The 15362-nt window shown below is 35.2% G+C and overlaps 1 gene segment (V, D, J or C); it reads right to left on the bottom strand.

The window, feature by feature from the left end:
• Positions 1–8499: 8499 nt before the first annotated feature.
• Positions 8500–12545, bottom strand: LOC125781139 (Ig kappa chain V region 3374-like). The segment is given in 3 exon segments: positions 8500–8637; positions 12026–12351; positions 12450–12545. Coding segments are annotated over 3 exon segments (534 nt in total).
• Between the last annotated feature and the right edge of the window lie 2817 nt (positions 12546–15362).

The raw sequence follows: 15362 nt of genomic DNA, 5'->3' as shown, positions 1-15362 counted from the left end.
CTACTGCTTGATCTCCTCAGTAGATAAGAGAAGTGTATTTGTTAGATAAGGAGGGTGTGTGTATCACTGTGCCCTTCTCACAGCACAGAAATACACTGCAGCGTCCTCAGAGGTAACGTTCATCACGGTTAATGAGCCGTTATCCACTGCATTGCCCTGTAATTTGACTTTTTTCTGGTAATCGAGCTCAGTGTTCTCAACTTTAGTATAAAGATTTCCCAACAGCTGAAGTTTCTGGTGGGTTTGTTTGTACCAGAGCATGCGGTCATAGTCTGTGTTATTGTTTGAACACCATATTTCAGCAGATTCGCCTTTCTCCTTTATCAGAATTAATGGAGATTGATTGATGTTCACAGCCACAGAGAGACCTGTTAATGAGAGTCATTAAGAGAACATAATAGTGTAGTACTCTAGTACTGTATATCATTGCTGTCCAATGAAAAACCAGTATCCTCATTTTTGTCGATTTTTAGTTTACTACATAATTTGAACAGACAAACTGTCCCTTACACTGAGCCAAAATTTCTTGATGAATGGACCAATAGAAACTCTTCAAAATGACCTAAAATAAACTCTTTTTACATTGACTCCCATTAAAAGTTTAGACGTTTTTTTCTCTCTCCTGTAACGTTGCTGTTTTGGAGTTACTTGTTTTTTATTAGACAGCGATATTTACATGAGTTTACAATTAAAGTAATTATAGATATACAGAAATATAGAAAAAACACACCTGAAACGCAGAGCAAAGTCACAGTGAGGAGCTTCATGCTAAACATGTTAAATCATTGGCAAGATAAGAAGCACTACTACAAGCCCAAGCCCTGCTTACCCAGCCTGACAACTTCCTGAGTGGAAGAGGGCACTATTACATCACAGTGATCATGATCACAAAGGTAGGTTACTGATAATAGTGGGACATTGTAGAATAGGGGTATTTAAAAAAAAAAAAAAAAAAATATATATATATATATATATATATATAGTGTATGGTTGAAGTATATTGAAGTATAGTGATTTTATGTTTTGCTTATGTTATGTTGTTTTATTATATTAATTCTCAAAAACACACTTTGAGATTGTAATAAATAAAAGAAAATGTTTTAAAATTTGAAGATTGGTGTCAGACAGTGGTTCATTATGTGTTCAAACCCCGCCCACTAGATAGCAATGTTATACTCAGCCATTAGATCCCGTTGTTCTGATTGCAAAAAAAAAAAAAAAACCTTTCTATTAATTATATTTTATAAATATGGCAGCATGTGATTTATACTATAACAGTTTTTTTCTAAAATTAAAAAGCAAAAACAAAAACAAATTGTAACAAATTTTCTTTGCCTTGTTTACAGTATTGCAATATTTTTCGGAATATTGGATCATGATCTCTTTATTCTGATAGTATTTCATACCTTATCACTAGTATTTAATATACTTAATATCTCTGACTGTCATTTAAACCCATAAACGTTTAAACTCATAAAACACTTGCCATATAGTAATCTCAAGTTTCTTTGCAGCAATCCTCTATTAAGATTTTATATCACTGATCAAACCACAAATTAATGGAATGTAAGTAACCATTGTCTCTGGCATTATACAATATTATCCTTTCAAACAAAAAAAAAAAAAAAAACTTGTATCTCCATTTTTGGAGTATTTCAATTTCGAATTTTTGTTTTTCTTCTTTACATTGACACTAATTTACAAATGCTGCAAAATGACTTGGAATTTTTTTCACCCATTTTGGATGACAGGGTCAAAGTAGTGTTTTATTGCGTTCTATTATTCTAACATTGTCAAACAATTTTTTTTTGTATTTTAAAATGTTTTCACTTTGAATATTTTTTTTCACATTACCTTATATTTTCAAAACACAAGGTTTATCTGACAGTGAAAGTATTATACTTTACATAATGAAATATAATTTTTTTGTTGTGTAAAAAGTGTTTTGTATTCCTTTATATAAGATGCAGCCAATATTAATGCTCAAATGCTGTGTTATGGTTTATTCTAATGTTTCTACTTCATATTTCATATTCAGTAAATGTCCATCATATGTTTTGTTTTGTCATCCTCATCATTGTAATCATCATCATCATCATCATCTTTACCATCATCTTCATCGTTATCTTCATCTTTTTTCTCGTCATAATCTTCGTCTTTATCATCTTCATCATCATCCTCACCTTCAGCATCATCATAATCATCAGCATTGCAATCATCGTCGTAATCATCATCATCATTGTAATAATTATCATCATCGTAATGATCATCTTTATCATTATTGTCTTCATCTTTTTCATCTTCATAATCATCGTCTTTATCATCATCTTCACTTTCAACATCTTCATCGTAATCTTCACCATCATCATCGTAATCTTCACCTTCGCCATCTTCATCATTGTAATCATCTTCATCATCCTTACCATCATTACCTTCATCATCATCAACTTCATTGTAATCTTCATCATCTTCACCTTCAACATCTTTGTCATTGTAATCATCATTGTAATCATCACCTTTATCCTAATCATCCTCATCATCCTTATTATCTTTTTTTGTACAGCACCTTTCAAACTTAAATGTTTTACATACCACATTATAAACATAATTAAATTAATAAAATAAATTATTATAGGTAAATAATTAAATATAGTATATGTTTTTTATTCAGTAAACTGAGCATTCATTAGAAGCTGTACTGTTTTATCTGTATTATATATGTTACAGCTGCCAGCTGTGCAGCCTTCATTGATAGTGGTTGGAGTTTTTGCTATGAAAAGCTATAACTGCTGCAGCACTGTGTATAGTAAGCTGCACAGAAGTACACTGCGCTGTCCACTGTTGAATTTGCTCGTTGGATTTGAAGTGTTGCATTTTTTTCTCCATTTCCCGTCACTTTAAACCTCTGTTTATATGGATCCTCCATGGAAACACTCTTGTAGTAGACATAACCTATGAGTTTCATTTCTGTGTCCCTGTCTGAGGTCTGGTAAAACAGTATCGTATCGTAGTTATTCACTGAATGATTGCAGTGCAGCTCAACCTCACTGTCTGGATCACAGAAGAGAGAAGTAGGGAACTGTTGAACATCTTTGCAGAAGACTGGGCCTGTAAAAGGTGTAAAAAATAAAAAATAACATAAAATAAAAAAACATGTACAAATACAGTAAAATGGTAAAAGTATTAAAACATACAGCAGATCAATCTATAAAAAATATATTTTTGCATCATACCAATACCCATCAGCAAAATTAGTGGTAGAACCAAGATGAGCACAGCCATTATGGTGCAAATAAACACGGTGAACTGATCTGAACTTATATCTTCTTTACAAAGGAGGAAATTATGACATCATACCTGTCAATGATTGACTGTTTAAAGAATACAAATAAAAAATGAACCATCTGCACAACATGGGGTGTGTACATTCTAGAAGAGGTGTGGCTAAAACTATAAACATAAATAGATGGAGTAGACTAAATATTTACAATATTAAGTAGTTTTTTTTTTACTTTTGTGCCATCACTAACAATAATTTACTTTGTCTCATACAATCAAATACAGTTTATTCTATTAATAAGGGGCATCTATTGGGCACCACATCACATTTAATGCACTGGTTGTTTCTATATTAGAGCACTTAACCTGGTACTTCATTATTTATTTATTTATTTATTTATTTTTTCAGATTTAGGCGAACCCTATTTAGCATGGCATCCCATTTCCTCTACAGTAGGGGTGACATAGAAGAGCACTGGAGGAGTCAAGGGTGGGCAGGGTGGGCAACTGCCCCTGCCCTAGTGACCTCATGCCCTATAGTGCCCTACTGGTTGTCATTTTTGTGGGAACATAAGCAGTTTAGTACACACTAGGATGTAGAGGTCTGCACTCCCGCAGGACTCGCAGGACCCAACAGAATGTGCGGGACAGAACTGAATTGTTATTGGCGGGAAAGGGAGTTTAATCAATCCAGGCGATGTGGGATGATTTTGATGAATAGTTGCAGGGGGTGTGTTAAATTTTATGAATAGTTAAGAAAATGATAATTATCACGCAATGATTCCCATGCAAGCAACAAAAAACCCTCAAGAAAAACCTGTCGGAGGATGGACCGACGCACACACATGCACTCACGCCAATGGGAGATTTTCAGCATCTCCAGCAGGCACGTGCAGAGATGGGGCAGAGGTTGCTTGAGCACCTGCCCGTTTTTCTCACCTTTCTCACCTTTTTCTCACCTTTCCAGACAAACCAAGTCTCCCTGAAGCTGCGGGAGTCTCACGCATTTCGGTAGTGGCTCCCCGATGCCCGCGAGTCACATATAATCTCCCGGAATTCAGAACGAGTGCCCCAAAGGCGCACACAGGCCACAGACTTTTTTTCTCTAATCGCGTGTGGGAAGGAGAGAGAGAAAACAGAGAGGGTTCTGATTGGCCTGTTCTCTGCAAAGAGTCTGTGAGACAGCCAATCAGTTTTTAGTGTGGGCGGGCAGTGTTTTTCCCCCCTCCCGGACGGGATTTGTTCAGAGAGTGAGAGAAAGCAGATCATGGCGGAGGCAATATTACTACTTATTGTAATAATTATTGTCAATTTTTGTCAAATAATCCCCCCCCCAAAAAAAAGGAAAGCAGAGGCAGGGCCTTCCAAAAAGAAAAAAGATAAAACTCATTTCACCTCTGAATACTCTAAATGTAATTTAAAAAAAGTTAATTTTAAAGTTAAAATTAATTAATATAAAAGTAAAGTTTCGTTATCCTTTGGTGTGTGTGCAAGTTTTTTTTTTTTTTTTTTTGCCCTGAAATCAACTTTTGCAACTTGGGATGTCTGCCTTTGTCACGTCTTTTCTCACCTTTCTCACCTCTTTCTCACTTGAAAAATAATTCCACCAACACTCACCCACACCACCCACACCACTACCCAAAACTCCCCCACCCCCCCCTCCCCATTCTCACCTAAAATATTTCGCCAGCAGTTAATTTGAAGCACTACATTTGATTCATTCAATTCCTATAAGGACCGCGGGGCGGGAGTGGCAGAAATTTGTGTGTGGTGGGCAGGCACGGAATTAAAAGAGCGTTTTTTTTCTGGGAGTGGGCGGTAACAGGACAAAAACACACGGGAGCGGGCAGGAGCGGGTTAAAAAAACAAGCAAACAAAAAAAAAACACAACAATGGCGCGCAGACCTCTGCTAGCATTCCTCTTCTTGCAACCGCATCCGCATCTATTCCTTCCATTTGTTTTCAGATTTAGCCACACCCCCTTGGAATAAGTAGGCTCCATAATGTGAAGTAGATGAACTTTTTCACTTTTTATTTTTTCACCCACTGCCCTTCAAAAGCTTGAGACCACCACTAAAATAGATTCCATTTTCTATGGAATAGACAGAATGGCAACCATACATCGATGGGCACTCCTGAAGACACATTCTAAAATGTTCTTGATCTTGAGGGCACACCATTATCTAGTTTCCAACAAGATACTTTCTCATTTTTTGCCCGACTACATAGCATTTTATCAATGCTATTCTTTCCATGGTGGAAAAATGGAGGGTGGTTAGCCCCCCCCCCGCTCCCCCCAAAATCCACCAGTGACACCTGTGATGCAATGCTGTAATCTGTAATCAGTAATCATGGTATCTGATCAGCTTTTAATGTGGCTTCATTTCATTTCTGCTGTGGTTAAGCAGGTGTATCAGATAAATAAGCTGTGCACAGAAATAAGCTGGCAGGTTTTTGTTTGTTAGAAGAGTAGATGTATGTCACTGTGCCTTATATAAGCCGCACAGAAGTACAGAGCAGTATCCTCGACTGTTCTTGGTTGGAGAATCGTTAGGGTAACTGATGACTGTCCGTTGCCGTCGACTTTAAAACGGTCTTTGAATTCTGTCTCGATTTGTTTAAGATTGGCATAACTTGCATAACCGATGAGTTTCAGGCTGGTGTCTCCAGGTCTTTGCTGATACCACAGTACTGTGTCGTAGTTTGGGATTTTATGGCTGCAGGTGAGACTTACAGGCTGCTTAGGCAAACAATGAACATCAGCAGGGCTTTGATGAACTTCTTTGCAGTAGAAGCCACCTAGTTTGAAAGAACAGAGCTTAAATATTAACACATAAATAGTATATATATATATATATATATATATATATATATATATATATATATATATATATATATATATATATATATATATATATATATAGTTGCATCATCAATAATGTTATTTCTACTGTACCTGATAGACAGCAAAGACATATAATGAATTCTGAGGGAAGTCTGATCATATTGATGGTCTACTGTTAAGTTAAGTCAGAATAATTTGTCACAAGATCTAACTTCTGGTATATTGGCAGCAGTGACAGAGGATGTGACATCATTACAAAGCACAGTGATCCCACCCATCAATGTGAACATTGTAGTGAAGTAATCTTTTCCACCCTGGTCCTGGAGCCACCTTGCCCTGCAAATTTCAGTGCATTCCCTTTTTTTTAAATCACCCCCTGTAAAACGGAAAGGGCTGGTTATTGAGCTGATTAGTTGAATCAGGTGTTTTGTGAGCAGCAAAAACACTAAAATGTATCATAGAGAATTGTCTTGTAAAATATTGAGTATTGCAGAATCACATTATCATGATATCATCATTACTGCCCGCAGGATATTATGATTACCACCCCTAGAGCCAATAAAAATCAACTACATTCAGGCCTATTTTTGATGTTTTTATGAATGTCGTTTTTTCTCCAGTCAGCTAATGCCTTTTCTTCACTCATGTTTTACAGTATATCATTTTTGTTAAGCAAAAAAGTAACTTTTACAGTAGAAAAAAAAAAACAAAAAAATAGCAATTTCCAAAAAGAGTCATGCAGTTTTATTGTCAGTACTGCATATGTACAGGACATACAGTGGATTTAAATGACGTTACTCTCCTTTCCAAGTAATAACAGCAAGTACAGCAAGATAAAAAGAAAAAAGTAAGATAAAAAGAAAATATAAATATAAATATAAAAATAAAGTTAAAATTTAAATAAAATGATTGAGCCTCATTTAAGAATTTTCTTAAATTATTTCTTGAGAAAGAAATCCTAACAAAATGTTATCAGATTTGTGTTGCCTTTTAAAACACAAAATCACCAATAAATCATGAATATCAATTACATCTTTGTAAAAAAGTGCATGAGTGGGTTTAAAGTAGTAATGCACAATGATATTGGTATGATATCGGTATCAGGTGATAGTTTTCATTTTTAGAATCATCGGCTATCGTCTGGTGTGGCCAATATAACGATACTTACTGATGTATCTATTGTATGTTGGAAATGGACAAAGCGACACTGGCAATTGGCCAGCACTGACTTTAAAATTAATTGATTTAAGTGAAGTTATACCGGGGTGTCTAGTCTCTTTGTAACTATAAACATATATATCGGCAGATACGTATGTGTAAAATCAGACATCGACATTGAACTAGAATTCCCACATCAGTGCATTCCTACTTTAAAGAGGAAATTTCCTCTTAACAAAAATAGATGAATGAGGCTCTGTGTTTTTTAAGCTATTTCAGACTGTTTCTGTAGACATTAGGCTAAAAGAACAAACTCTAAATTTTGTAGTATTTCAGCACATTTTTGAGAAATCTAAAATGCATTATATATACATTATTTTCCCACTCAAAGAAATGAGACAACAGCACCATCTAGAGATTAGATGTTTGGAAACATGATTTGCCTACACAGTACATCAATATATCTTAAATTACTGACCTAATTATAGACTATAAAAATTTATATATTTTTTTTAATGCAAGAAAAAAAATTGCATTAAAAAATCTTTAAAGACTTGTTTATAAGGGGTTTATAAAGAGGTCATAAAGGAGTTATTAATGGTTATAAAAATATATAAATAGAAAGAACAATAGTGACATATCTGATAAAATCATATAGAAAGTCATTTGTTTAGTCATTCAATATGTAACTATAGTTAAATGAAAAAAGTTATTCACAGAAATGTTAATGCTGACTGATGGAAAATACAAAACAAGATAATAATCAAGTGCAATCTGAGGTTTTTGTATGTGTTGTAACTGCTTATTAATGGTTTATAACATTAGTAAACCCTTTATGAAGTACTTATAAACCATTTATAAAGAAGCCTTATTTTAAAGTGGTACCCATATCTTTGTATGTTACACAAAAGTCCTGATTCGTAATTCATTCCTTCTTCTTCTTTAAAAATGTGAAAATATAATGATAAATAAGACTCCCCCTGTCTGTATTATTAATTATTACAGTAATATCAGTACAGGTGTTTTTGTACAGTGGTGTAATAGATCTGTAACACTGTGTTGGCTCACAGCACAGAAATATACAGCATTATCTGTTGAATTCACATCGTTCACAGTGAAAGATCCACTCGCAGCTTCTTTTTTATCAGCTGAGAATTTTGTTCCATTAAAAGGACCAAAGTCTGGTTCAGTGAAGGCTGTTGTAGTAGCTATGAGCTTCATAGATTCCCCTTGGTGTTGTTGGAACCAGTACATGTAGCGGTAAGTGCTTCCCATATCATGCTTGCAGTGCATTTCAGCAGGTTTTCCATTAGAAACCATGAGTATACTGGGGCTTTGAGTGACACCACTGTCTCCTGCAAAAAAAAAAAAAAAAGAAAAAACATTTATATATTGTGTTATTTAGTAGAAAACCAATATATAACATCCCTTTACATATTGCAGAATATCATACCTGAAATCAATTGAAAGAAAAAAATCAAGGTGATTATGATGAGGCTGATCATAATTGAATGAGATAACAATAAAAGAGTGTGGATATAAGCTCCTCACTGCTGCTGAAACATGATGTTAAAGAACATTTTAAGGAAGTGATGTCAGAACTTTGTTTAACTCCTCCTTCCATATGCGGAAAACTGATGAAGATTATATAAAGAGAATATTATTAATGAGAGTATTATTATGGCATAAAAAAATGCCATCTGTTTTTGAACTAATATGCCAAAAGTGATTGGACAAGAAAAATATCATGTCTTTTCATATTCATGACATTTTCCATGTCCAATTAAAGTTAAAAAATGCTGTGTAGATCATAGCAACTTCAGAAGTAGAATGTTCCATGCATCTATCTGGCACCCACACAGCAAATAACTAAATGTGAGTTCAAATCAACTCATTTTGAGATGGGGGCATTCAATAGACTTGTTAACAAGTTAATAATTGAGCTATTTTGAGGCATTGAAACAGTAACCCCATCTAAAGTAGATTACAGCTCTACATTTGAGTTCATTTTAACAGGACTCCTTTAAAGAGTTAACAAGAACATCAGAATTATTTTAATTAAATAATGAAATTACTCCAGTACAGGCATACCATTTGAACACACCTTAAAATCAATGGTTTTTTTTTTCATTATTTTAAAATGTTCTGCATTATAGATTAATACTAAGGACACTATAAAGAAAAAAACAAGGAATTACTTAAACAAAAAAGTGATAAACAAACCAGTAACTGTTTTATATAGTATTTTAGATTCTTTAATGTAGGCACATAAAAAAATCAAGAACTTAGAAAGTATCTTCAAATGCAGTTATAAAGACCATCAAAAATGTTATGATGAAACTGGCACTCATCAGGGTCATCCCAGGGAGGTAAAAATCAGAGTTTTCAGCCTCAGAAAGTTACTACATGAGTTCATATTTTTCTTTATAGTCTAGATAACTTCAGTATTCACTTACAATGTAGAAAAACAATGAGTGTGCACAAACATTTGACTGTACTTTATTGCAGCTCCCAGCCAGCATAAAGTGATACTTGGCAATAAAGAAAATAAAAACTGAAGTTGTTTAACTTAGAGAATAAAACTTTCAAACATGTCCATATTTTCAAACTCTGTGCAATTTGCTGTGCTCTCTCAGGCCTTACTCAAGCTCTGATAATTCAGGCAACCTTGCCATGAGCACAGTGACCAGTGTTGCCAACTCCTCAGTAAGGAAAGTAGCTATTGGCTGTCCTAAAAGTTGCTAGAAGTCGCTAAATGATGTCATCACCTAATTTGCATAATACGTGTTTTTGAAGCTGTAAAGGATTAGGGTTGTGGGAGAGAAAAATGTGAGAAAAAACACCATGAATATGTTAGAAATGTTACAAAAGAACAACTTCTGTTGCTTTTTAAATAGGACGTCACTTTTTTTACAATAACTTCATTTTTACGCGAATTACATAAATTAGTTTTCTGCCATGTTCTGAAATGTTATCATAAGAGCAGCAGTTAGCCGGAACTGTTATTCTACGTTTTTTTTTTTTTTATTATTATTTTTTTAGTTTGTTTGTTTTACTTCATTATTTTTTTACATTTTATTTATTTTTAAACCCATCATAGACAAATTGTTCAATGGTTCAATAGATATTTAGCTTTGTTTTGTTTATCTATTTATTATTAGCTTTTATTTAGCTTTTTTTTTTACGTTTTCTTAAGTTTTCTTTATTTTTAGACCTATCATAGACAAATCGTTCAATGGTTCAATAGATATTTAGCTTTTTATAGAGAGGCAGACACTGTGGAGGAGGTGAGTGACTGATTGAGACAAAGTGAGTTTAATTCAGTGATTTCTTTTCATGTAACACTGAAGACACATTAATATTTATACTTCTGCTCTGTAAATACAGAGCGGGGTCAGTCAGCGGCGGCTGTGGGCACACGCGATTCATTTACAGTGTGTTCGTGGAGCGGTGTGTGTGTGTGCTCTGAGTGTGAGAGAGTGTGGGTCTACACTGTGAGTGTTGTGGGTGGGGCTCACTGCAGCGCCCGCTGCAGGGCGGAGGACAGTAACTGAAGAGCGCGTGTTTTACAAAAAAAGTCGCTAGAGCGTCTGAAAAGTCGCTAAGTTGGAAACACTGGCAGTGACCAGTATACAGACATCCCAAGTTGATTTCAGGGAGGTTACCGTGCACACACACCAAAGGATAAAGAAACTTTACTTTTATATTAATTAATTTTACTTAATTAAATGTTTTTAATTTTTTTTTTTTAGAGTATTCAGAGGTGAAATGAGTTTTATCTTTTTTCTTTTTGGAAGGCCCTGCCTCTGATTTCCTTTTTTTTTTTTTTTTTTTTTGAAAAAAAAATTGCACAACATCAAAAACATATCATATTACAATAATTATTAATATTGCCTCCGCCATGATCTGCTTTCTCTCACTCACTGAAAAAATCCCGTCCGGGAGGGGGGAAAAACACTGCCCACCCACACTAAAAACTGATTGGCTGTCTCACAGACTCTTTGCAGAGAACAGGCCAATCAGAACCCTCTCTGTTTTCTCTCTCTTCTTCCCACACGCGATTAGAGAAAAAAAGTCTGTCGCCTGTGTGCGCGTTTGGGGCACTCGTTCTTCGCTTCAGGGAGACTTGGTTTGTCTGAGTATACAGTCTTATTCTGAAGATAACACCATTAAATGCACTGAAAACTGTGTAAGCAGCGCTTTCAATTCTGTGATGTCCAAGGCGCCAAGTGGTCCAGTAGTCTTAAGCGCTGCCACTATAATCCCCTCAGGGGGGGATTCCGATTAGTTGCTGACAGCAGCCAGCCAGTTAGGTTAGTGATTCCTGCAGGCAGCAAAATATGAAACTTCAGCAGTCTGTTTGGATGGGGGGCCCCAAATGCCTTGAAACAGCCCTGCAACTGTGAGCATTCTTAAGCTTTCATCTGAGGTAATACTTAATAGTTAATAAAGAGCCCCATTACAAATATTGTTCTTTACTGAAACAAAAATAGATCATCATGACATTAAAGAACCATTAGTGGCACCTTTATGTTTAAAAGTGATGGGGTTTGTTCTTTAATTTTTGGGGTTGTTTAACCCATTATAGATTTTATCTCAATTTTATGATGTTCCCTTAACAAATGTGACAAATTTAGTAGATGACACAACTGTCAGTGAGCCAACAGCAAACCACAGAAGCAGGTGTTAATAACGTCTGCAGACTTCACTATTGGCCATTTATCAAATATGTTTTTGTATTACAGTAGAGCAGCTCTGCAGCACTGTGTAATAAGCAGCACAGAAATACACTGCACTGTCTGAGACTGAGAGATCTTTGATGGTCAAAGAGACATTGTTGTTTCCATTTCCAGTGATGTCCACTTTATTCTTAAAGTCTTCTTCCTTGAATTCGCTGCTCTCCCCTAAGCGATATCCAATAAGAGCTAAGCTCTGGTCCTGGGTTTGTTTGTACCAGTTAACCTGGTTGTAACTCGGAACACTGTGTGAACAATCAATTTTAGCATTTTCTCCTTTGTTTTTAAACACATGTAGAGGAGATTGGTCAACACGATTGCTGTGAGAAAAACCTGAAATGAGAGAATTTTGTCAAATTAAAATAATATGCACGCAAACAAGCTACATTTTGTAACAGTTAAGAAAACTCCACTTGATTTTAAAACTGTACCTATGAGGAATATCACTAAAACATAAACGCAGCCCACTCTGATCATGTTGAACAAACTCTGGAGGAACATCTACCTCAAACTGAGAATATGTCCTATATGTGAACTATAAGATGATAGAAGTGAGTAAATGGGTTTCTGCCCAGGTTTGTGAGCATAGCCCCCCCATATGTCGAACCTGTGAACTGCAACCCTGCACTAAAAATGTGCAGACACATTGGGTGACCAACTCCTTTGGCAAATTTAACAATTAAAATAAGCTCTAAATAAATTACTTCCTCTTGTATATTGTTGATATGTATCTCCTTTACTTATGAAAACAAATTCTTTGGTCTACATTGTTTTGCATGTTACAGTTTTTATGCTATTAAGTTGTGTCCCACAACATGCGTGCAACCCTGTTACCATAAGGAATTTTACCTGCATGGTAAAGAGTTAAAAATATTTGTCTACTGGCACAAAGGAAGTTACATCACAATGACATTTTCTGCCCACATGGCAAGACCAAGAGTAAGTGCTCTAACAATTTTCAAGTTTTTTTTCTTCCAAATATGTTTGTCCAAGTTGTGTGTGTCACTCAGTGAACGCAACCCTGTTACTCATATTGTAAGACTAATAATGAGTAAAATTCAAGTCAAAAGTCAAAATTTACTTTATATACTTATATAACCATGTTTGTCCTTGATCTTGTATACATAGCTAAATTTTACAGTTAGCATCTGTTCCTGGGGTAAACCACAATTTAGATTTGCAACCCTGTTACTCGCAACCCTGTTACTGTAAGTTACCAAATATATTGCATAATCTAATTTAAAAAACTGCTTTGATACCTGAGATTGACGAATCAAACTTTTTGATAAATGATCAAATTGAAGATCAAATTTTCACAAGTGACCACCCCTGAAATGTACCAAAATCCTGGAATGTCCCGCAATGTCTCAGCAATATGAGTCCTTTTTCCTGAAAAAAGAACCACATATGATTTATACAGATGCAAATAAACACACATACAGTAAAATGTACCAAGGAATTCTCATTTTTAACTAAGCATGTTATATCCTGTGAGCCAAGCTGAAGAACAAAGTGTAGTTCTACTGGAGTTTCTACTGGATACTCTCAGGCAGCATGTGTAACTATATGTTCAGTTACTTCAGCAGCTTACCTGATTTACCAAATTTACCAAACCAGTTGTTGAGATGTTTATACTGAATAATGCTAGTGCTTTACTGAGCTAATAAACACTTACTTCACAGATAAGAAGTTTTCTGTACTGAAATTCCCTCAGGTGCATAAAACCTTTGCATAGTGCTGTATGTGAATGTTATGTGAGCCATGCTGTGTCAGACAGAGCTTTCAGAGGACCTATAATCAAAACTTGCACCAAATTGACAGTGATTTCAAAGAGTTAAGAAAGTCACCAGTCTACAGTAAACCAAACAATCCACAAATGGAGACAATTTGGCACTGTTGCTACTAAAAAGTGGGCGCCCAGTCAAAATTACCCCAAGAGCACAAGGGCGACTCATCAATGAGGTAAATAAATAACCCTAAGTGATGGACAAAGGTTTATATGGATTGAGTTGAAAAAAGTTGACCCGAACAGAAGAAATATGACAAAGCTATCACAATCATGTTGCCTTGTCTTTAACATGCTGGCTCAACCTGTTTAAGATAACACCTCACAACTTATACAGCTGTGGGTGTTCCAAAGCCAGCAGCTGAGGTAACGTGATATGATCAAGTTACAGGATTTAAGAGCAGGAAGATGTTATAACTCTATATATGAGATTCTTTGAATGCTCAGATTTGTCACATACACATACTGTATATCCTTTATGGAAAATGCTCTTTTTATTAATTAGATGAAGACTCCCCCTGTCTGTATGAATTATTATTACAGTATTATCAGTACAGGTGTTTTTGTACAGTGGTGTAATAGATCTGTAACACTGTGTTCACTCACAGCACAGAAATATACAGCATTATCTGTTGAATTCACTTCGTTCACAGTGAAAGATCCACTTGCAGCTTCTTTTTTATAAGCTGAGTATTTTGTTTTACTAAAGGAGCCGAAATCTTCATTGGAGGCTGATTTGAAAACGATTAACTCCAAGGACTTCCCTTGGTACTGTCGGAACCAGTACATGTAAATGTAAGTGAGCCCTTTATTATGCCTGCAGTTCATTGTAGCAGGTTTTCCCTTCTCAACATAGAGTATCTCAGGGCTTTGCGTGACGCCACTGTCTTCAGCAAAACCTAAATAGACAACAAATATTTATATATAAAACAATTAAAACTTCAGTTTTAGTATTTATGTTAAGACAAAACTTTAACATTAGTATTTTGTAGTAGAATGTGGTACCTGAAGTCCATTGAAGTGCAAAAGTCAGAATAATGATAATGTTGATCATACTGAAGAGTGTGTGCATCCCAAATAAGATCAGCTTAAGGAATGACAGCAAATCAGTTTTCAAACTCCTCCCTTCCACTTGATGAACAAAGAATATATATAAAAAAAAAAAAAAACATTGTGTGAGACTTGGTCATGTTTGCTTCTGGGCTCCCTCTACAGTTGAAAAAAAAACCCAGTGTAATTCATTTTGAACAACTGCCGTGAATGGCATTTGCTCTCATGGACAGCTGTAAACATGCATTCCTGGACAAGCTGAGAAATACAGAACCAGGATCTTAAGTGAACGAAACATGTGGACCAACATGATCTCACACAGAATATATGTTAGACCATAAAACACTGGTAGCACTGTTGATCAAATTACACACAAACATTTGCCTGTCATTTAGTAGAAGAAGAATTGATAAAACAGTCCTTGGAGGTAAAGTTGAAGAAAATACTGTTGTTTATGAAGATTTTAGATCCCATAAAAAGAAGTCGATGGACTGAAATGAATAGGTTT

This window comes from Astyanax mexicanus, chromosome 14 (assembly GCF_023375975.1).
Source record: "Astyanax mexicanus isolate ESR-SI-001 chromosome 14, AstMex3_surface, whole genome shotgun sequence".
Classification (NCBI taxonomy): Eukaryota; Metazoa; Chordata; class Actinopteri; order Characiformes; family Acestrorhamphidae; genus Astyanax; species Astyanax mexicanus.
Note: the sequence above shows the minus strand (reverse complement) of the source record. Positions and strands in the feature narration are given on the sequence as shown.